Source organism: Parasteatoda tepidariorum, chromosome 7, assembly GCF_982258835.1.
Source record: "Parasteatoda tepidariorum strain Cologne lab strain chromosome 7, Ptep-v5.0, whole genome shotgun sequence".
Classification (NCBI taxonomy): Eukaryota; Metazoa; Arthropoda; class Arachnida; order Araneae; family Theridiidae; genus Parasteatoda; species Parasteatoda tepidariorum.
In genome coordinates this window covers 17,491,850-17,514,808 of record NC_141761.1, presented here as the reverse complement: position 1 = coordinate 17,514,808, position 22,959 = coordinate 17,491,850, and the positions used below count along the sequence as shown (strand labels likewise).

At 32.7% G+C, this 22,959-nt stretch overlaps 1 protein-coding gene across 1 annotated transcript in view; it reads left to right on the top strand.

Annotated features, from left to right (window-relative positions):
- LOC147806929 (paramyosin-like) overlaps positions 1-22,959 on the top strand; it is a gene marked incomplete at its 5' end in the record, with an annotated part of 49,353 nt that overhangs the window by 13,275 nt on the left and 13,119 nt on the right. The window contains 4 exon segments of the mRNA XM_087167415.1: positions 929-1,145; positions 20,021-20,261; positions 20,766-20,961; positions 21,123-21,251. Of these exon segments, the coding sequence (XP_087023541.1) occupies positions 929-1,145; positions 20,021-20,261; positions 20,766-20,961; positions 21,123-21,251 (783 nt within the window).

The following is a 22,959-nucleotide window of genomic DNA, read 5'->3' as shown; positions in this document are numbered from 1 at the left end:
GGCTACAGAGTTGAACAAATAGTCGCAAACCCCCAAATTGGGTCGTCTGTTCAACAACGGATATCAATATAATATAATAATATATAAGCTAGGTCTAGCCATGCAATCGCAAGGCTAGCTTGCCAGTCTCTTTAGAAACACCGGTACTTGTTTTACCAATAATAATACCATGCAAATTGTCTGTTTGATGTCCAGTTAAATGTTATTGTTTTGAAAATTGAGAGTTTGCACGCTTTTTTACACTATAATATTGAAAAACAGGAATGGGAATAGAGTTAAAACCCAACCTAGTTTAATATTTTAGTGTGGTTTATATTGGAGGCGGCTGTCATACCACGGTTCAAATACTAGTTAAATCAGACCACTATGATTTTTTCATCGATGTTTTAAACTTAAATGTTCATGGGCTGCAGACATAAAAGATAATACACTTCATTGCATAAAGCAATATTATGATGTGACAATAGCAATATTTTTTTCCAACTGTGTATACGATCTTGCGATAAAAAAAATCAACACAAGTGAATAAATTTTAAAATTGTGATTTTTTTTTATATTTGGAAATTTTCTAGCGTAAGCTACATACTTCAAAAAAAAATTTTTTTTTTTTGCAAATTTTGGTTTCAAAACTTTTTCAAAAATTCAATTTTTAAATAAATTTTTTTTTTACAAAATTTGGTTACGTTTTGCTTATTTATCTTGTTTCTACACTCGCAGGGCAGTATCTTGTTGAAAAAATATCAATGAGTTTTTTTTCAAAAATTCAATTTTTAAAAAATTTTTTTTTTACAAAATTTGGTTACGTTTTGCTTATTTATCTTGTTTCTACACTCGCAGGGCAGTATCTTGTTGAAAAAATATCAATGAGTTTCTTTTTTTCTAAAATTTACCAGCGTTTTAATGTATGATTTTTGTTTTGTTTGCTCAGGCAACCAGTCACGTGCAAGTCTTGGAGAAGAGGGTGGTCCAAGTGGAGAAGATCAACGTTGAGTTGAAGACCAAAGTGGACGAGATGACCATCCTGTTCGAGACCTCACAGAGAGACCTCAAGAACAAGATTGCCGATCTCCAGAAGGCACATCACGAGATCGAGAATCTCAAGAGCACGATCGCCTCTCTCACACGAGAGAACAAGAAACTAGCAGGTGAGTTTCCTTTTTTAGAATGCTTACAAATCCCTTCTTGCAATGCATAGAAAAAAAACTATAGCAATCTTATATTCCTAAGACCAACAACCCAGGGGAGGGGTCTAATTTATAATTTTCCTATCTTTGGGATGATTTTATGGTAGAACTGCAGTTAAACGTTAACATGGAGCAGTATGTGAATCCGCAACCTTTGGATTTTATATGGATATGATATGATATGGGGTACTTTTCACAAAAATGACAGCAAAGTCATAACTGTCCATACAAATGCTTTGGGAAAAAGAGCCATGTTGCTCAAGGGATGGAGCTCTTGTCACAAGAAAGAGACATCAAAGTCATAACTGTCCATACAAATGCTTTAGCAAAAGAGCGAAATTGCTCAAGGGATGGAGCCCCTGTCACAAGAATGTGACACCAAAGTCATAACCGTCCATACAAATGCTTAAGCGAAAGAACGAAATTGCTCAAGGGATGGAGCCCCTGTCACAAGAAGGAGACATCAAAGTCATAACCATCCATGCAAATGCTTAAGCAAAAGAGCGAAATTGCTCAAGGGATGGAGCACTTGTCACCCATTGAGGTGACTCTAATCGCTGCGATGGCTGGTCTATTGTTCCCGTCTCGCATTGATTACAGTACTGACCGAAACTGTAGAGGCCCACTGGTAGATGGTTCATGAGCCCCATTGTTGTCTGCTAATCATGTGATGGTTTTCTCTTGATGTAATGCAAATGTAGAGATTGGTTCTACTCAAGAGTGTGTCGTAATGCATGATCCAGGAGTTTTCGGATTCGAAATAACTGAACTACAGAGTTGAACATCCGATATGATTCAGCCTGATCGTGAAATGTTCCGCAATGCGCATCAAAGGTAAAAAGAGAAAGAAAGAAATGCCTCCAATGCCAAAGAAAAAAGTTGCTTGCTATAATTCCAGAGGTGGGTCTTAAATCATTATCACTATCAATACGCAAAAGTTTGCCTTTTGCCATTCATTAGAGGGTTATGATCCCTGCTCGCTTCGCTCATCAACCTAGCAACAATTGCTGCACATTTTTTTTAATTGTTTCTGGATGATGAACGGATTGTTACTTCTAAATAGAATGAAATTTTTTTTAATAAAAATTATTTTGCTCGGAAAATTTATCTATAATTTCAGTTTGATTGAAAATTTTTCACTCAAGTATCGGTTACTACAAAAATCCTAAAAATGTTTTTCGCCTAAAAGATTATTAAATAATAGTGCGCAAAAGTTAGTTTTAAAAAAAAAATAAAGTTTTGAAATTTTGTTTTCGTTTTTTTTAATGACACACGTTGACTGGGCACAGTTTCACGCATATCTTGTAATACATGTAAATATAGATAATTTACTATTCCATTACAGTGAAGCAGTTAATAAAATTAATAATGATTTAAATATGCTTATCATGAAGTGTTGCGTAATAAAGTAATATTATAAGTTTTCTTTAAAAATAAATTTATAACCGTCGTTGAACAGCCGACCCAATTTTTGGGTTTACGACTACTAATAACAAGCTTAAGCCCGTTCCGCCCCCCTAAGGGGGCATCCGGGGGCACTCCGAAAGTTCGAAGTGAGCGTAACAGTTCAATTACATGAGCAAACATATTCAAAATTTCAAATTAGAGTATTAACAAATAAGTAGAATATTAAATATGAAATCCAGAAAACAGTGCTACTTGGAAATAAACTTAACTAAATAACTAATGCAATTAATTAATGCAAATTACGAAATAAACTAATGCAAACAAACATTACGAAGAAAATAAACAGTAATCAGAAGAGATATTGATGTCGCATCTTCAGTAGGGTGCAAAGTTAATAAAAGGAAACAATTTCAAATGGAAAATATAGTATTGTTTGTAACATAGAATATAATTACAGCTGGCACAACAGTACTAAAGGTATCAAATTCCAGGAACTTTTTTTAAGAAAAAAAGACATATTTATTTACGACAATTAATGTTCAACTCCGTAGCCTTGTCATTTTGAACTCAATCCAGAAGACAAGGGTCAACTCCTGGATCAAGTATTGGTAGAATTTTGCCTTCGTGGAGGACTTTTTGATGGAACTAACTTGTATTTGCGTTACATGGAGAGGAAGACCACGAGAACCTCCCACGGTTAGCCTGACGGCAAGGGGACTCTAACCCATGATCCGTCTACCACTGAGGATATTTCACGTGAGCACTGTGGTCGGTGCGAGCCGGGTGCGGAATTCGTATCAACCAGCCCTCGCCGGGATCGAACCCCGGTTCACCTCAGTGGAAGACGAACGCTCTATCCCCGGAGCCATCGCTGCTCTAGGATTGTTTTTATCGGGTTTAGGAAATTAGGGTTACTTTAAATAAATATCACGGGTTTAAATTTTTAAATTACAGTCCCTGACCTTATAAGACTCACCCTAAGATTCTATGCAAAATCTTAATTATCAGATGATACTACAGTCGAACTCGTTTATAACGAGCACAAAGGGACCGTAACATGTACTCGTTAAATCCGAGTGCTCGTAATAAACGGGTCCTCAAGGCAGGCGTGCAACCAGAAGAGGGGTGGGGAGGTCAAATTATTGAGTTTACATAAAATTTAATTAATACTTACTTTAATTAATTTAATTAAATACTTTTCGTAATTTAATGACAACTATCCCCCCCCCCAACCAGCAAAAAATATCTTGTTGCGCTACAGTCTTAAAGGAAAGAAGCAATAAACGGAAAGAAAAATAAAGGAAAAGATTCTTACCAAAACATTTATTTTTTTCATTAATCTACATATTTAAAATAGTAGTTTGTTAGCTCACTTTGAAGTTTCAGTTCGCGGTTTTTTTTTATCTCGCGTGCATTTCTTATCATTTTGAAAAAAAGATTGCAAGACAGAAAAATATTGCTCGCTAAAACCGGGTTTTGCTCGTTAAAAGCGACTTCTGTTCATTAGACTTCATCCAACCAAATATTCTCGTTTCCCTCGGTAAATCCGAATTCTCGTTATAAACGAGTTCGACTGTATTCAGCTTCATTGTTTTTTCGAGACTGAGACAGATTTGCACTTGTTTATGTTCCTGTATTAATGAGTTAACATTGTAATGCAATACGTTAAAAAATAAATACAAATAAGAAGGATATGAAAAATCTCCCGAATAAAAACCCATTACATGTAAGTTTAAATATAAAAGTATTGTATATAAACTCGTGCAAATCATGTCATTATTAAAAAACGACAGTGCGTCTGATAATATGATATTAATTATTATATGATATTATATCTCATTTAACCCATTGGTACACTAACATAAACAAGTGCAAATCGGTCTCTTAAAAACACTATAGCTGTATAGTATTACCTGGTAATTAAGATTTTACATAGAATCTTAGAGTGCGTCCAATAATTTATCCAATGACTGTAATTTACTGGTTATTACCTTTAAACCAGGGATAAAGAAATATTTTACACGCATACCTTTAAGACGTTTATTAATATTATCCTGATCAAAACAAAAAAAAATCATGTTAGTAAAAGCATGTGATTTGTCAGTTCAATGAAAATGCACGGGAACGGTTCTAATTTTCTGCTGCAATTTAAGTATCTTAATATATTTTCAATATTTTTTTGTTTTTGTTTCTGCAATTAAACTGGTGGTGGATTCATGGTTTCGCTAAAATTTAATTACTTGTAAGTGATTTTAACAGATTGTAAATCGTGCGAGTGACATAATCTAGTCACATGCTTTAATGCAGATGTACCCGGCAACTTGTTTTGTGTACCCGGCAACTTCGATGCATAAGTAGTTCGTTTATGCTCTACATAGCTGTTAAGTAAGAAATAAATAATGGGCGAATTGAAAGAATCTTTGTGTAAGAATGTAGAATGTTTCACTTAAGAGAAATGATGCTAGGCCGGCTTGGCTTACTCGAAATAGGATGGTAAGAACAGTTGCAAACGTAAACAAGTGCCACATTTCAACAACCAATCAGGATCGATATACACACACTACGTCACTTGTAGATATCCCATTTCCGTCCCATTTGTGCCGTTCATGTAAAGGTAATACTTGAAATCCAAAAACTACAGCAAAAAGTTAGATCCGTCTACGTCAGAATAAAACCACTAGAGTCCTGAGAAGTTAAAAAACATTTCTAGTTAAATAATTTTACTTATAGTTCTTTGTACAAAATGCTTTTTTTAAAAAAAGTTTTAAGTCAATAGCAATTGAGCTGGAGCACGTATTATAGGTGAGATTATCAAACGGTGATATAAACTAAATCTGATGCAAAAAAAGAATGGCACTGCTAACCATAAAGCAATGAATAAAGCAAAGCAACGTGAATAAAGCGCAAATAAAAGCGCGAAAATGGACGGTTCTATAAGGAATAACCTTCCACAGTGCCGAAACACAAAATGACAGTAGCGAGACAAACAAGTAGCAATAAGGAAGGAGACAATCAAATTAGTAATTATAGTAGTATTAATAACTATAGTGGAAGTAGGTTGGGGTGGAAATCAAGAAATTTAAATAAAATAAATTTTCGAACATAGGAAAAGAATGTGCAATCGAAAAGATTACGTAATTAACTAAATTATTAGAGTTTTTTAAAATATAAAATATCTTCTAATGTCGAGGAATGTACATGAAAAATAGTGTTGAAAAGAATGGCTAATTGAAGACATTAGAGAAAAAAAAAAAGATTTTTGGAAAGATTTTGTAATTATCCAAATTTAGAATTTTTCAAGATATGGAATGTTTTAAAAAGTGGTGGAATGTACTTGGAAAATAGTGTTGAATAATTTAAGCTGAGCAGCAAAACTTAAAGAGTAAAAATTCTGGTTTCTTAAGCAGAACACAGCAAACCTTACATTACTATCTACCTCTGGTGGCTTTGCCTTTTTTTCATGTGGCATTTTTGGGATAGTTATATTATATTTAGCCTATAATGAGTACAATTATTTTTATTTGGAATAAATAAGTCACTGAATGAATATTACTACAAAATAAATTCATTTGTGTTTAATTACTTTATAAGATTTTTAATGAATGTATTTTGATCAGATTTTGCAAAAAAATAATTAATTTTCGTAAATTTTACACGGATTAAAATTTCTAATTTTTCCGTTCGATCAATTACTAGTTCATTCAGTTAGGATCAATTTACTAAAAATTAATTTTATAGAATGCATTCGATATCTTGAAAATCTTGTTAAGACAAAAAAATATTTTTTCCGTTTCACATTATAGATCCATAATTTGAATTTTCGTGTATTTCATCATTTTTTTTTAAGCTGTTGTTAGCTAATTAAAAAAGATTATCACATAACTCTGGTATTATCGAAGGATAATTCCATGAATAAAATAACATTTTTTATTATTAGTTTATTTAAGAAATGACAACTTTTAAATTGTAAAGTATAGATTCATACTTTAAGAACGATGCTATTTTAAATTGTAGCAATCGGACAAAAATGATAATCTAGTTTCTGGGAATGCTTAAAACTTACAGAGCAACAGCAGTATTTTTACACTTATCCAAAATAAGAAAGTACCGGCTGACCCGGGACCCGACTTATCACAAATCGGGAAGCATTTATATTAAATACAATTATATTCAGATGTATTTTAACCTTAGAACTAATCAAAGAATAATTGTTATTCCATCAGTTTCGAAATAACCGATTTGGTTTTGCATAAATGTTATATTGCTATGAAAGGATAATTAATCCAAATTTTACCGGGAACCGGCCGGGTAACCGACCCGGTACCTCTCCAAGCCGCAACTATTATCTCTCGCGGCTCACTTAGGGGACAGAGCGTTCGCCTTCCAATGAGCTGCACCAGATTCGAATCCCATCAGTGGCTGGTCCATACGAATTCCGTACCCGACTTGCGCCGATCGCAGTGCTGACGTAAAAATATCCTCAGTGGTAGGCGAATAACTGGTTAGAGTACCCCTTGCCACCTGGCTGACCCCTGGGAGGTTTCCCTCTCCATGTAACGCTAATGCGGATTAGTTCTATCGAAAAGTCCTCCTCGAAGGCAAATACTTAATCCAGGAGTTCCCTTGTCTTCTGGAATGAGTTCAAAATCACGAGGCTACGGAGTTGAACATGAGTAGACGTAAGGCCAAAAATTGGGTCGGCTGTTCAACGACTCTTATGAAATATAAAATAAAGAGACATTGCTGAAAATCTAATCATTATATTAAAAGTTACTCTATAAGTTCTGTTCTTTTGTTTCGTTTTTCTGCACTGTGCAGATTAATTCCGTTTTTGTTTTTGTACCTACAGTCACTGGTCAAATTATTAGACTTACTATAAGATTCTGTGCTGAATCTTTATCATCAGGTGATTCTACACAGCTTTATTAGTGACTTAAAACTGGTTTGCACTTGTTAATGTTCGTATATCCATTGGTTAAATGCACAATATACAATAGAAATTCGACGATAGGTTATATAAATATAGAATAGTTATTATATCAGGGATTATATTAGTATATTACTGGGAGGCTTAACCCCCTGCTCGCTGGCGCTCGCCAACCACGAAACTGCTTTCGCAGTTCATTTCGGATTGCTTCACAATCCGATGCTCGCTTTGCTCGCTCATTGGATACGTTCTTAACGTCTAGCTTTTGTATACTTTTTTGAACACTGAAGTTCCGAAAACTTTTCACTATAGAAAATTCTAAGCCTGTGCATTTCAATATTAATTTGAAATTGCAAACAGTTCACATATTTTTCTTAAATCACACTATTCTAAATTTCAGTTGTTGGGAAAAGTAACTGTTGTAAGTTTTGTTTTAAAGTCTTTCCCACCAGAGGGCTAAAACGATGTGTTGTAAAACAATATGAAATAGTACTGAACGCCGGATGTAAAGCATAGGCTTCTATGAAGATAATTTTGTGAGAATTGTTTTGATAATTCGGTGAGAATTCACCCGATTAGACATACGATGCTCTCTACGTGCTCTTGAACGCCGAATCCTATCAATTAAAAATGAAAACTGTTGCCAACGCGAGAAAAGAAATATCATCGGTTTTGTTGATACATACGTATTAGCGTTTTATATAATATAGATAATAATTAGATCCAATGATGAAGAGCACTTTAGTAGTTTTAATTATGGCATGGTTCTGTGCGAGTTTATCGGCAATACTTTTATATTTAAACATACGTGTAATGGGTTTTTGTTCGGGAGAATTTTTATATACTTCCAATTTGTATTTATTTTAACGCATTGCATTACAACGTTAACATATTGATAGACGAACGTAAATAAGTGTAAACTGGTTTAAATCGTGCAAAAACAATAATGCTGTAATAGTATCATCTGATTTTATATTTAAACAGCATTGTAATGGGCTTTTATACAGGAGATTATTTATATACTTCCTATTTGTATTTATTTTGAACGTATTGCATGACAATATTAACCAACTGATACAGGAACGTAAACAAGTGCAAACCGGTTTCAGCAGCGTAAAAACAATAAAGCTGTATAGAATATCACCTGGTAATTGAGATTTTACGTAGAATCTTATAGTGTGTCTAATAATTTAGCTGTATATACCTATCTTGAACATAAATCACGTACTTTTTTATTGTAATTAAATGCACTTATTGTGTAGTTAAAAACTAATGAAATGAATAGCATCCAACCTAATACAGCTTTTTCTTTGAAATAAATCATTTTTTTAAACTTCTTGTAGGTCTTTTCTGAAACTAGTACTATTTTACAGATATTTCTTTCTTTTTCTATTTCATTCAGAATTAGTATTTGATCTCTAACATATTTATAGATTTTTCATGCATCCTTAGTAGCCAAATTACTTCAACTAATTATTCAACTATTATAAATGCGGAAACTTTAGAGACCTTATCCGTAGTGGGTGCGGAAAGTCCCCATTTATAGGCAATACTTTTCTATTTAAACACACATGTAATGGGTTTTTATTCAGGAAATTTTTTCATATACTTCCTATTTGTATTTATTTTTAACGTATTGCTTTACAATGTTAACACATTGATAGACAAACGCAAACAAGTGTAAACAAGTGCAAACCGCATAAAAATAATACAGCTGTATAGAGTATCACCTGATCATTAAGATTTTACACAGAATCTTATGGTAAGTCTAATAATTTGACCTTTGGCCATTACCTTGTAAAGAAATTCAATGTCTTACCTGGTACAAAAAAATATTTAAGGAAGGAAGATTTTAAATGTCATTTTTAAAGGTATGAACACAAACTGTTCTAAATTTATCAGAGGGTTCTGGAAATGATCCCACTTTATTACCATTAGTATTATTTTACTTTGTTAATGAGGATATTCCACACCATGGGGGGGGGGGAATAATTCGAAGTGGATATTTAAGAGAGTCATTAGCACACTCTTTATTTTGGAGATAAAAATAAAATTGAAGGACGACTCTTCCAAGTTCATTGTTGAAGGACAGAAACCGGTTTTAATTTACACTTTTCGCTTAGAAACTAACTTAGTCTCTCCATGAAATTTGAAAGCAATTTTTTTAATTCTATGGAAACTATAATAGTCGTTGGTCAAACTATTAGATGCACTATAAGATTCTATGTAAAATTATAACTATCAGGTGATATTCTATACAGCTGTATTGGTTATCCCGCGACTGAAACCGGTTTGCACTTATTTAAGCTCGTGTATGAGTTGCTTTAATTAGACGATATATTACACGTTGTTGTTGCTGTTCATTTACGTCGCACCAGAGCTGCACAATGGGCTATTGGCGACGGTCTGGGAAACATCCCTGAGGATGATCCGAAGACATGCCATCACAATGTTGATCCTCTGCAGAGGGGATGGCACCCCCGCTTCGGTAGCCCGACGACCTGCACGCGAAGTCGAGCACTTTACGGTAGAACAGTTTAACGAGGACCCATACCGCACACCCTCGGTCCCTACGCAGACTGATCCAAGTGGTCACACTGACCGCAGCCAGTGATGCTTGACTTCGGTGAACTGCTGGGAACTGTGTCTTAACGAGCAGTCCACTGCGGGACCGATATATTATATAAATATAGAATATTATATCAGGCATTATATTAGTATATTATAATAATTAGTTCAAATGATTGGACGCACTGTAGTGTTTTAATTATGGCATGGTTTTGCACGAGCTTATAAGCAATACTTTTATATTCAAACATGCGTGTAATGGGTTTTTATTCCGGAGATTTTTTTATATACTTTCTATTTGCGTTTATTTTGAACGTATTGCATCAAAATGTTAACCCAACTGATACAGGAACGTAAACTAATGCAAACTGGTTTCATCCGAGTAAAAACTATACAGCTGTTGAGTTTCACCTGATAATTATAATTTTGCGTACAATCTTATAGTGCGTCTAATAATTTGACCAGGGGTTGTATAAACATCATTAGTTTGCTTATGCTCGTCATGGTTTCGTGTCTAGTAAGAAATATATAATGAAAGAATTGAAATCCTAGTGAAAAAATCTTTGCGTAAGAATATAGAATGTGTCACTTAAGAGAGTGGATACTTGAGGGACTTGCCTCATTCGAAATAGGATGGAACGAACATTTCCTAACGTAAACACATGCCGCGTTTCAACAACCAATCAGGATAGAGATATTCCTACTACGTCGTTTGCACCTACCCCATTGTCATGTTGTATTTTGATTATCGTCTTAACGTACTTGTACATACAGTCCATGGCCATATTGTTAGACGCACCATAAGATTCAACGAAAAATTATATAGCTGTATAGTTTCTACTCGGATGAAACCGGTTTGCATTTGCTTACGCTGCTGTATCACTTGGTTAATATTAGAATGAAATACGCTGAAAATAAATGCAAATGGGAAGTATATAAGCTTATAAAAAGTTTCCAGAATAAAAATCCATTGCATGTATGTTTAAATGTAAAAATAATGCCTATGATCTCGTGCAAATCATGTCATTATTAAAACACTATAGTGCGTCTAGTAATTTGATCTAACTATTATACTATACTAATATAATGCTTGATGTAATAAATATTCTATATTTATATAATATAATGTCTATAATTTATCTTCTCGTCAAATTTTATGTTTTATATCGTCTCAATTAACCAGTTGATACAGGAACGTAAACAAGTGCAAACCGGTTTGAGTCGCGTCAAAACAATAAAGCTGTATAATATCACCTGCTCATTAAGATTTCACATAGAACATTATAGTGCATCGAATAATTTGGCCGGGGACAGTATGTGAAGTACTTTGTGCAACTAAATAAGATTCTTTTCACAACACTTAAATATTTACTTTATTTTCTGCATATATAGAAGTAACAAAGAATCCTGTTAGGTTAAAAAACATTTTCCAAAAAAAGAACGAATTCTAAAAGAAATAAAAATAAAGAACTTAAAAAATAAAAATGCTGTTGCCAGCCATAGAATTTTTTGAAAGTTAACTTAGAAATGACAAACAAAACGATGTTAACACAATGACGCAGAAAGCGCAACTAGATCAAAATTATACAAGCGCAACTAGATCAAAATTATACAAGCGCAACTAGATCAAAATTATACAAGCGCAACTAGATCAAAATTATGATACCTGAGCGCTTGACGTAACAGTATGTTTAAGTAAAAAACGAGAGAAAATTGTTGAAGGGCTTAAAATGTATTTTTGCTTTTTTTTAAAAAAAATACCTTGCTTAAATAATGATCGATATTTAATTTGGTACGAGTCGTACCACGAGGCGATATGCTGCCAAAATGTGGTTTGCTTTGGAGAAAAAAAAAGTTTTTAAGAGCTCATCTGTATAAATAGCTTGATACATTTAAACTATTCCGCATCATTTAATCGTTAAATGTAACAAAGGTTCTTTTTATTTTTCGAACATCAAACGAGTTTATGTTCTGCTGAGTGTGGAAGAATAGCTTGATGAAAGCTCGTTGAAAGCAGGAATACACTGTGAAGGTAGAAACAGGTAGAAAATAGTTACGATAATAAATTTCAAGACTTGTCTTGGGGCTGTTCCATCCTTGAGTTTCGTCCAATTCTACATCCTATTTGCATTCACTAATGTCTTCAACCTCTGACCCCTCGAGCACTTCATACGCACGCAAATCTCGATGAATCCAACTAGGGATTTTCTAATCTTATAGAGGAAATAATTTTCCATTTAAATTTGAAAGCAAATAGTTGAGATTTAATAGTTTTTTCAAACTTTAATAACGTTTTTATAAACTTGATTTCTTGTTTTATTTTATTTTATAACCGTCGTTGAACAGCCGACCCAATTTTCAGTTTACGACTGCCAATATTCAACTCCGTATCCTTGTGATTTTGAACCCAATTCAGAAGACAAGGGAACTCCTTGATCAAGTATAGGGAGAAATTTGCCTCCGTGGAAGACCTTTTGAGGAAACTAACCATCATTTGCGTTACATGGAAAGGAAGACCACGAGAACTTCTCACGGTTAGCGTGATGGAAACGGGATTCTAACCCATGATCTCTTTACCACTGAGGATATTTCACGTCAGAGCTGTTTTCGGTGCAAGCCGGATGCGGAATCGTATCGACTAGCCATCGTCGGTATTCGAACCTGGTTCAACTCATTGGAAGGGCAACGGTCTATCCCCTGAGCCATGGTTGAGAGGAACGAAAGGAAAAACTCTTCAAAACACTCATATTTCTATTTGAGCTCCGTGTCATTTAAAGTTCGTGCAATTTATGTGAAATGTGAAGTATCGACTTTGACATGTTATTGCAACAGAGTGGTCGAAATTTTTGGCCTATGCTCTTACAACCTTATATCTCTAAAATGATGAATCAGTAAAATGCACTCCACTTAAAAATTAAATTACCGAAACATGAATTTAGAGAAAAACATATTAGAAATACATAAATATTTAAGTGAAGATCGCAGATAGAAGTTGATGTTGAATAGATGTTTTGTTCTATATTTTGTCTTGTTGCCAACATATATTTCACTACTTTCAAGTCTTTCAACTTTTTTCACGAATACATCAGAGACAAACGCTTCACTGTTCCATTTCAGTTCGCTGCCCTTTTAGAATATTCTCTTTCTGGGTTCCCATTTTTCACCTTCAATTTCTTTCGAATTGTCAACCTGACGTTTCCTGCCTCCCATTGCAACTATCAAATGCACACAGTCTTTTGCTTAAGAAAAAGTCAACAAGAATAGACCTGGAACACTACAGTGTGTTTGGGGTGAATGAATAGTCTGGAAGGTTCCCAAAGAATAAAAAGAAAAAATAAATTTAATGTCGTTTTCTCTTCCTTTCATTGCTTTCGAAGAATCGAGCAGTTCCGGAATGGTCCTGCTTAGTGTGAATTTTTTCTCCGCAAGTATTAAAGCGGCACGAGTACCGTAGCAATTGTTGCCACTTCCTAGAATAACTCTTGCCGTAAATAAGAATTTTTTTGTTACGCCTGATAGATCATGATGTATCATCATTTCAATCTTTCAGTTTCGTTTGCTTGTTTCCTATGGAAGTTTAACTAGTTCATTTGACTCTATGGATTTGCAAAAGATATTCTGTAACAGCGTCCCTTAACATCATCATCATATTTTGATATTCATTGTTCTCGTCTGCTTAGAGCTTCACCGAATGTATTGAAGTCTTAGCGTAGCAATTGTTGCCACTTCCTAGAATAACTCTTGCGCCTGACACATCCTGATATTTTTTATGTTACTCTGCTTCTTTTAAATGAGTGTCTTTATTAATTTACAATGGATGTCAGATCAATTATTGTATTTTTTTAAATTTCATCTGATTACCTTCTTTCTGTAATTAATGCAGATTTTTAAACTCAGAGTTGAATCACAATGCCGATGAAAATCTTGACATAAAAAGTGGATGATCCTAGTTTCATATTGCTAGTTTACTAGTCCACATCATAGTCAAACAGCATACGTTATCTTTCGCCATTTTTAGCCATTTTTTTCTTCCATTTCTTAGACAGAATAGTAAATTAGACTTTCCGTCCCCCCTACAGATAAAGTCTCCAAAGTTTCCGCCCCTAATAAAGGGAATTAAATTTCGGTAGAATTCGCAGAATTACATAACAAAACATAACTGAACCCTAGAAAATTAAACTTTCATCTTATAAACTATCAATTTTTGAGTCAGTTTTGTGTTAGTTTCAAAAATTGAAAATGCTAAATTACTAAACAATTATTTATATTTCTAAAGAGTATTTTTTATGCACTACGCTACTATTTTTTGGGAAAATAAAGAAGCAAACATTGTTCTGTCAATTCGCAATTGAATAATTCGTTGAAGTAGTTTAGTTACTAAGGATGCATGAAAAATCTATAGGTCGGATCTCAAATACAATAAATAGGTTAGAGTTTAAATACTAATTCTAAATGAAATAGAAAAAGAAAGAAATATCTTTAAAATAGTACTAGTTTCAGAAAAGACCTACAAGAAGTTTAAAAAAAATGATTTATTTCAAAGGAAAAGCAGTATTAGGTTTGTTATTCATTTCAATAGTTTCTAACTATACAATAAGTGCATTTAATTTCAATAAAAAATATATGATTTATTTTCAAGATAGGTATATACAGCTAAATTATTAGATTCATAATAAGATTCTATGTAAATTCGTAATTATCAGGTGAAACTATACAGCTAGATTGTTTTTATGTGACTGAAATCGTTCACACTTGTTTATGTTCGTGCTTCAATGGGTTAACATTGTCATGCAATACGTTAAAAAATAAATACAAATAGAAAGTATATAAAAACCTCTTGAATAAAAGCCCATTACGCGTCTGTTTAAATGTGAAAGTATTGCCTATAAACTTGTGCAAAATATGTAATTAATAAAAAAACTTCAGTGCGTCTGATCATTTGCTCTATTTATTATAGTATACTAATATAGTACCTGATATTAAAAATATTCTATATTTATATAACATTGTAATGGAATACGTTAAAAAATAAATACAAATGGAAATGTATAATGTAAATGGAAATGTACCCGTATAAAAACACAATACGCGTCTGTTTAAATATAAAAGTATCATCTATAAAAGCGTGCAAAACATGTCATTAATTAAAAAAAAATAGTGCGTGGAGTGCCTCCGCGCAGAAGAAGTTAAACTTCGCTACGTTAATTGTAGAAGAATCAGCTGTCGTAGAAGGATTACTAGTTCTATTCAACGACTCTTTTTCCTGCTCCGCTCGCTTCCGTGCTCTGTAATCACGATAATATTGTGCATTTTTCCCTCCAATTGTTACACTTCTGAAGCAGATGGAATCTCTCAGAGTTATATTTAAATTGTCTCCCTCCGACAGACATCGCAGCTTCTAATTTTGACGGATGAAGTCCTTCCTGTCACTTTCATGTCAAGGAAGTTCTCATCTGTAGTTCTCTCGTTTTAACTTCCACAAATCAGTTATTCTATGCAGATTAACTGGAATCATCCCCCCCAAAATGTTTCATTTACCTACAATCTCAGGTCATATTATTCGACGCGCTGTAAGATTCTATGTAAAATCTTAATGATCAGGTGATACTCTATACAGCTTTATTGTTTTTACGCGATTTGCACTTGTTTACGTTTCTGTATCAATGGGTTTACATTGTCATGTAATACGTTCAAAAATAAATACAAATAGGAAGTATATAAAAAATCTCCCGTATAAAAACCCATTACTTGTCTGTTTAAATATTAAAGTATTGAACGCGTGCAAAACATGTCATTATTAAAACACTACAGTGCGTCTAATCATTTGATCTAATTATTATAATATATAGCTTGATATAATAAATATAATATATCGTCTAAATTATCATCAAATTTACATTATATGTCGTCTCATTTACCCCATTGATCCACGAACGTAAACAAGTGCAAACCGGTTTGAGTCGTGTAAAAACAACAAAGCTGTATAGTATCACCTCATAATTAAGATTTTAGATAGAATCTCATACCGCGTTTAATAATTTTACCAGGGACTGTAGATAACGCATTAGCAATGCCCGCGCTATGGATTTCAAATTATTAGCCAGTAAATAAGCCAAACAGCAAATGTATTCGCCAGTTTTCGAAAGTCTTCGCCAAATGCAATTTTTTATGATTAATTTCTTTTCCCGTAGAAAACTATTTCACGGTTTCAGGCTTATAGTATTTGGACCCAATTCTATAATAGGTTATGCTGCGCATTTACCGAAATTTTCTTTAAACGAATAAAAAATACTGATTTGTTTAGAAAAATTCATTTTGAAGTAACTTAGAAGATCGAGTTAAATATATATTTTTATTTCCAGTGGGAAAAAAATCATTCGTCAAAATACAATTTTATTCTCTAAATTTACGATTTTATCGCATTTGACGAGAGCGAAGTGCGGTCCTTACATTCGATATTACAGTACGTTATCTTGATTATCTGCACATTGGGCAGTCATAAGAATCTTTGATAGAACAGCAGCAACGTTTTTATAGTAATATAATATTATTCATCAATTTTGTTTCCATTTAAGGAATCAATAATATATTCAACAAGTTTGTTGATAGAATCAATCGATTAAACACTTACGATACGAAAAATAAAACGGTTTCCAGCATTTCACCAATCGAGAATGTTATAACAAAGAGAAATAAACATTTGAGCTTAAACGTTGCGTCTCCCACTTTAATTTCGAGAATTTATCTCTTTTTTTAAATTGATGTGAATATAAATAGACTAAGTTACAGACTGTTTAGTCTGAGCGCTAAGTCTATGATTGATTTCGAGTATTTAATTTCTAGTATTTATTCCTTTTCGAATATTTAATCATTTTTCCTCTAGTATTTATTTATTTTTCCTCTAGTAATTATTCTTTTTCGAGTATTTAATTTCGAGAATTTATTTCTTTCCTTTAATCGATGTGAATATAAATAGACTAAGTGACAGACTGCTTAGTCTGCGCTCTAAGTCTATATTTGATTTCGAGTATTTAATTTCTAAACTAATACTGACTTCTGTCTCTACTGACGTCTGTTTATGATAAGACTCTTTCTAAAATTGAACTTCCTCAGAAACAACAAACAATGGTCTGGAGCAAATCGTTTTTAAATCGCTCGGAAAATTTTTTCTTCCTCTTTGACGTTCGGGAGAAGAGCTTTTGTGTATTGAAAAGTTTTATTTGGAAACAATTCAAATCGTCAGATGTGGACTTAAAAGTGTTATTTCAGAAGAGAGATCTTCCTAAAATAATTCTAAAAATAATTCCATAAGGCGATGCACCTGCTGAATGAGATAACTGAAAAGATACCGCGCTCTCCCACAAAAAAAGTTTTTTCTTTTCCTTCCGAAATTTTACAGGCAAATGTCGGCCCACTTGCTTGACGTCACGTGACTCCTATAGGCACCACCGAGTCTCTCATTGGTCGAGAGAAAAAATGACGCTTTCAGCTCTGATCGAGAAAGCGTTCTCGCTTGTTCCGATGTTAAATACAATTCTACAGTATTGGACACTTTGGACTAGAATCGAGAATTGAATAATCGTTTGCTTCGAACAAAGTTGTACTAAATACAAATCTACAGTATTGGACACATTGGACTAGAATCGAGAATTGAGTAATCGTTTGCTTCGAACAAAGTTGTACTAAATACAATTCTACAGTATTGGACACATTGGACTAGAATCGAAAATTGAATAATCGTTTGCTTCGAACAAAGTTGTACTAAAGACAATTCTACAGTATTGGACACATTGGACTAGAATCGAAAATTGAATAATCGTTTGTTTCGAACAAAGTTGTTTTACTTTTGGTGTATTCGAATTTGTTTATAAATGGGGGTGGAGGAAGAACAAGCTACCACCGGGTCGAGTCCATCACCAGATCTGAACGAGAAGACGCAAGGCAACGAATCACCAGCTATCGTAACCGTCTCGTTATCAGAACTTGGTAGTATTTTTTCTAAAGCGGCTCAAAGCGTTGCTTCAGATGGAGATGAAAATAAAAAAGATGATTCTTCTGAATCTCAATCGAATCAGGACACAATTTCGGACACTATCGTGGTTATTCATAAGTGTGAAGATTCGGAAGACGCAAATGAATCATCACCAATAGTCGAATCCGCTGAAACCGAGGAAGTTGCTGGCGGTAAGTACCAACACGTACATAAGTACCAATACATACGTACTAATACATACTGACTAAGTTTGGTAAATTCGTGATTCAGTGAGAACACTTATTCATATTTTTTCTCGCAATTGTTTACTTGAAATGTCAATTTTGTTTTAAATAGTTCTGAAAATTATGTTGTTGAAATGATGGTGAAAATAATGCTTTTCCAATTCATATTTTATTTCCATTTTTTTTTCTCTTTTCATATGTTTGTCTGAAAAATATAAGATTTAACACTTGTTACTAGCTCATATTTAAATGACATTGCAAAATTCTTATTTTATGTTAGTTATTCCTATACTCAACCTTTTATTTTTGAAACTTCAACACAATAAAGTTTCAGCTAAATCTTTACAATAATGGCATATATTAGTTATTATTGTGAAAATTGTTGGGCGTAATATTTTTAAATTTTAAACCTCTGCGAAAGGTATTAAATGATTGAATTCCTAAATTAATAATTCTTACTTTATATTTGTACCGTAAAAATAACTCAACTGACTTTTTATGCACATCGTATAAAAGTCAGTTGAGTTATTTTTACGGTGTACTGTATTTATAAATTTTAGTACCATTGAGTACAAAAAATGGTGGCAGAAAAGAACAATTTCTATGTTTTACTACACAATCAACCAAAAGTTATTTATGATGCATCACTACATTACATTGTTGTTACCACCATTTTCCGTGTTTATTTGCACTAAAATTATTTACGTGTAGTGTTAGTGATAGCGTTGATCATAATTCATATAGATAAATAATAATTCTTATTCATTGTCGATGAATCATGATCAGAATTCTTACTTTATATTGCATCACAAAAATAACTTAACTGTCTCTTATGTATAGCTTATCTCATCGTAATTATACATTTTAGAGCAACTGTGTACCACAAATAGTGGCAGCAAATTTACACCAAGAAGTGAAAAAGAACATTTTCGATGTTTTACTAAACAATCAACCAAAAGTTATCTATGATGTATCACTACATCACATTGTTGTTACCCTCATTTTCGGTGTTAATTTGCACTAAAATTCCTTATGTGTAGTGTTGATGATAGTGTTGATCATAATTCATATGGATGAATCATAATTCATATCCATTGTTGATGAATCATGATCATAATTCAAATGGATGAATCATGATTCATTGTTGATGAATCATGATCATAATTCTTACTTTATATTGCATCGCAGCTGCGTGCGAGAAATACTGGCAGCTAATTTACACCAAGTAGTGAAAAAGAACATTTTCGTTGTTTTACTACACAATCAACCAAAAGTTATCTATGATGTATCCCTATATCACATTGTTGTTACCACCATTTTTGGTGTTAATTTGCACTAAAATTCTTTACGTGTAGTGTTAGCGATATTGTTGATGAATCATAATTCATACATATGAATCATAATTCATACATATGAATCATAATTCATACATACGAATCATAATTTATACATACGAATCATAATTTATACATATGAATCATAATTCATACATATGAATCATAATTCATACATATGAATCATAATTCATACATATGAATCATGATCATAATTCTTATTTTATATTGCATCGCAGCTGCGTGCGAGAAATGATGGCAGCTAATTTACACCAAGTAGTGAAAAAGAACATTTTCGGAGTTTTACTACATATTCAATTAAAAGTTATCTGTAATGTATCACAACTTGTAATTTAGACTAATTGTTGATGGAATCATTTCAGACGACCTCGGTGATGCAAAGGCTCACTTGAGCGATGCCACACGTCGCATCCATGACATGGACATGGAGATAAAGCGTCTTGAGAACGAGAGGGAAGAGCTGAGCGTTGCCTACAGGGAGGCCGAGACACTCAGGAAGCAGGAGGAAGCTAAAGCTCAGAGATTGAGTTCTGAGCTGGCATCTGTCAGGCACGACTATGAGAGGAGACTCACACAAAAGGAAGAAGAGCTCGAGGCTCTCAGGTAATTCATTTTAGCTTTTTTTTTTTTTTTGAAATGCAATCTTGATCTTAATTTTGACGCTTAAAATGAATCAGCTCCGATGGAGGAAAAATAGTTTCCGCATTACATTTTCAAAGTTATTATTTTTTTTTAATAATTTTTAAATATTAGCGAGAAATTATTTCTTTCAAAACAAGTTGATAAATCGATGCAAAGAATTTCAGATTACTTCAGTAAGCAGTTAGTTTCAAAAATATTTGAAAATGCGAATAAAATGAATTAAAATGGCATAAATAAGACCGTATTCAATCACGTGTGTCCAAATACTTATAGGTAGATAGTGTTCATATATATATATATATATATATTATATATATATATATATATATATATATATATATATATATATATATATATATATATATATATATATATATATATATATATATATATATATATATATATATATATATATATATATATATAATATATATATATGTGTGTGTGTTACTCTATTGTGTGCAGAAAGCAGATGGCTATTGAGATCGATCAATTGAGTCAGCGACTGGCTGAAGCTGAAGCTAAAGTGAAGACCGAAGTTGCCCGCATCAAGAAGAAGATGCAGGTGACCATCACAGAACTGGAGATGAGTTTAGACGTTGCCAACAAGCAGAACATCGACATGCAGAAGACCATCAAGATACAGTCTACCAAGATCACGGTAAAAAAAATTTTTAAATGATTTAAAGAATAATATTTAAAAAAAATTTTTTTTTAATGTATCGTATGAATGTAAGGTTAAATCGAAAGAAATTTTTTTTAATATTGTTCCACTCTTCTGTTTGATCTTTTTTGTTGTTGAAGTGATGTTTTGATTTGTAGGAGTTGCAAGCTCATTATGATGATGTGAGCCGACAGCTGAATCAAGCAATTGATCAATTGGGAGTCTCTCAAAGGAGAATCCAGGCTCTGATGGCAGAATTAGAAGAGCTCAGAGTCTCTCTCGAATCCGTGAGTTTCATTGATATCATAACTGTTTAAATAACTAAATATGTAATATTATAACTGTTATTTTGTTAGAAGAGCTCAGAGTCTCTCTCGAATCCGTGAGTTTCATTGAAATTATAACTGTTTAAATAACTAAATATGTAATATTATAACTGTTATTTTGTTGGAAGAGCTCAGAGTCTCTCTCGAATCCGTGAGTTTCATTGATATCATAACTGTTTAAATAACTAAATATGTAATATTATAACTGTTATTTTGTTGGAAGAGCTCAGAGTCTCTCTCGAATCCGTGAGTTTCATTGATATCATAACTGTTTAAATAACTAAATATGTAATATTATAACTGTTATTTTGTTAGAAGAGCTCAGAGTCTCTCTCGAATCCGTGAGTTTCATTGAAATTATAACTGTTTAAATAACTAAATATGTAATATTATAACTGTTATTTTGTTGGAAGAGCTCAGAGTCTCTCTCGAATCCGTGAGTTTCATTGATATCATAACTGTTTAAATAACTAAATATGCAATATTATAACTGTTATTTTGTTAGAAGAGCTCAGAGTCTCTCTCGAATCCGTGAGTGAAATAACTCTGAAATATTTTGATATAAAAACTGCTTAAAAGAGAATCTTACGAGGCGTGACAATGAATGGGAAATTCTTTGATTTTTCTTCCACTAAACATACTTTAAATAAAAATTTCAGAGAAAAAAATTATTTCAGTTGCATTTTAACATTACGCAAAAAATAGTAATTTTCACAGTTGTCCCTGAATTTGCAAACGGTAATGTTTTAATGCAAAATAACACCGAGTCTGAGTTTCAATTCTGCATGTTTTTAGCATCGATAAAATATATTGTATGAAGTGATTCAGTTTAAACAGGCCCCTTTACGAACGAAAGTTTTAATGTAACAAAACTAAACTTGTTGTCTTTTCGAGACTGAAACCGGTTTGCACCTGTTTACGTTCGTGCATCAATGGGCTCAATGAGACAATATATAATATAAATTCGACGACTGGATAAATCAGACAATATATTATATAAATATGGACTATTTATTATATCAGGTATTATATTAGTATATTACAATAAATAGACCCAATTATTGGACGCAGTGTAATTTTTTAGTAATGACATGCTTTATACGAATTTATATCCATACTTTTGCGTCTTCAGTTTTGACCAGTGCTCCGAAAAATCCTATTAAGAGCGATTATTACGAAACACCCTGTTATAACATCAGCTACTTTATACGTAAGAAACTAAATGTATATCTAATGGGAAAGCATAAAATTTCCATTCTCTTGAAATTTTTTATTCATTCTGCGTAAAATTTTTTTTCTAGTGTTTATACGTAATAATAAGTTATGCTAATAAAAAAGATAAGCACTATCTTTATAGTGCTATTTGGAAATAAGCCTTCTTTCGCAGAAAAAGAAGAAATATCAATAGCAGGAATTCTTTTCTTTAGAAAAACACGCGTATTCCCCAGTTTCCTTTATTCATTACATAAAATGTTTTATCTCTCGTTTATCCATTATAATTATTGCCGCATTCAAGCAAATAAAATATACTAAACCATGACACAAAAGTAACGGCATTTATGTTTATTATATGATAATCCATTTATTTTAACAATAATAATTTGATTTTTATTAATAATATTTTTATTAATTTAGTGCAATACAGTGATTTTTAATTTTTTTTGTTTTT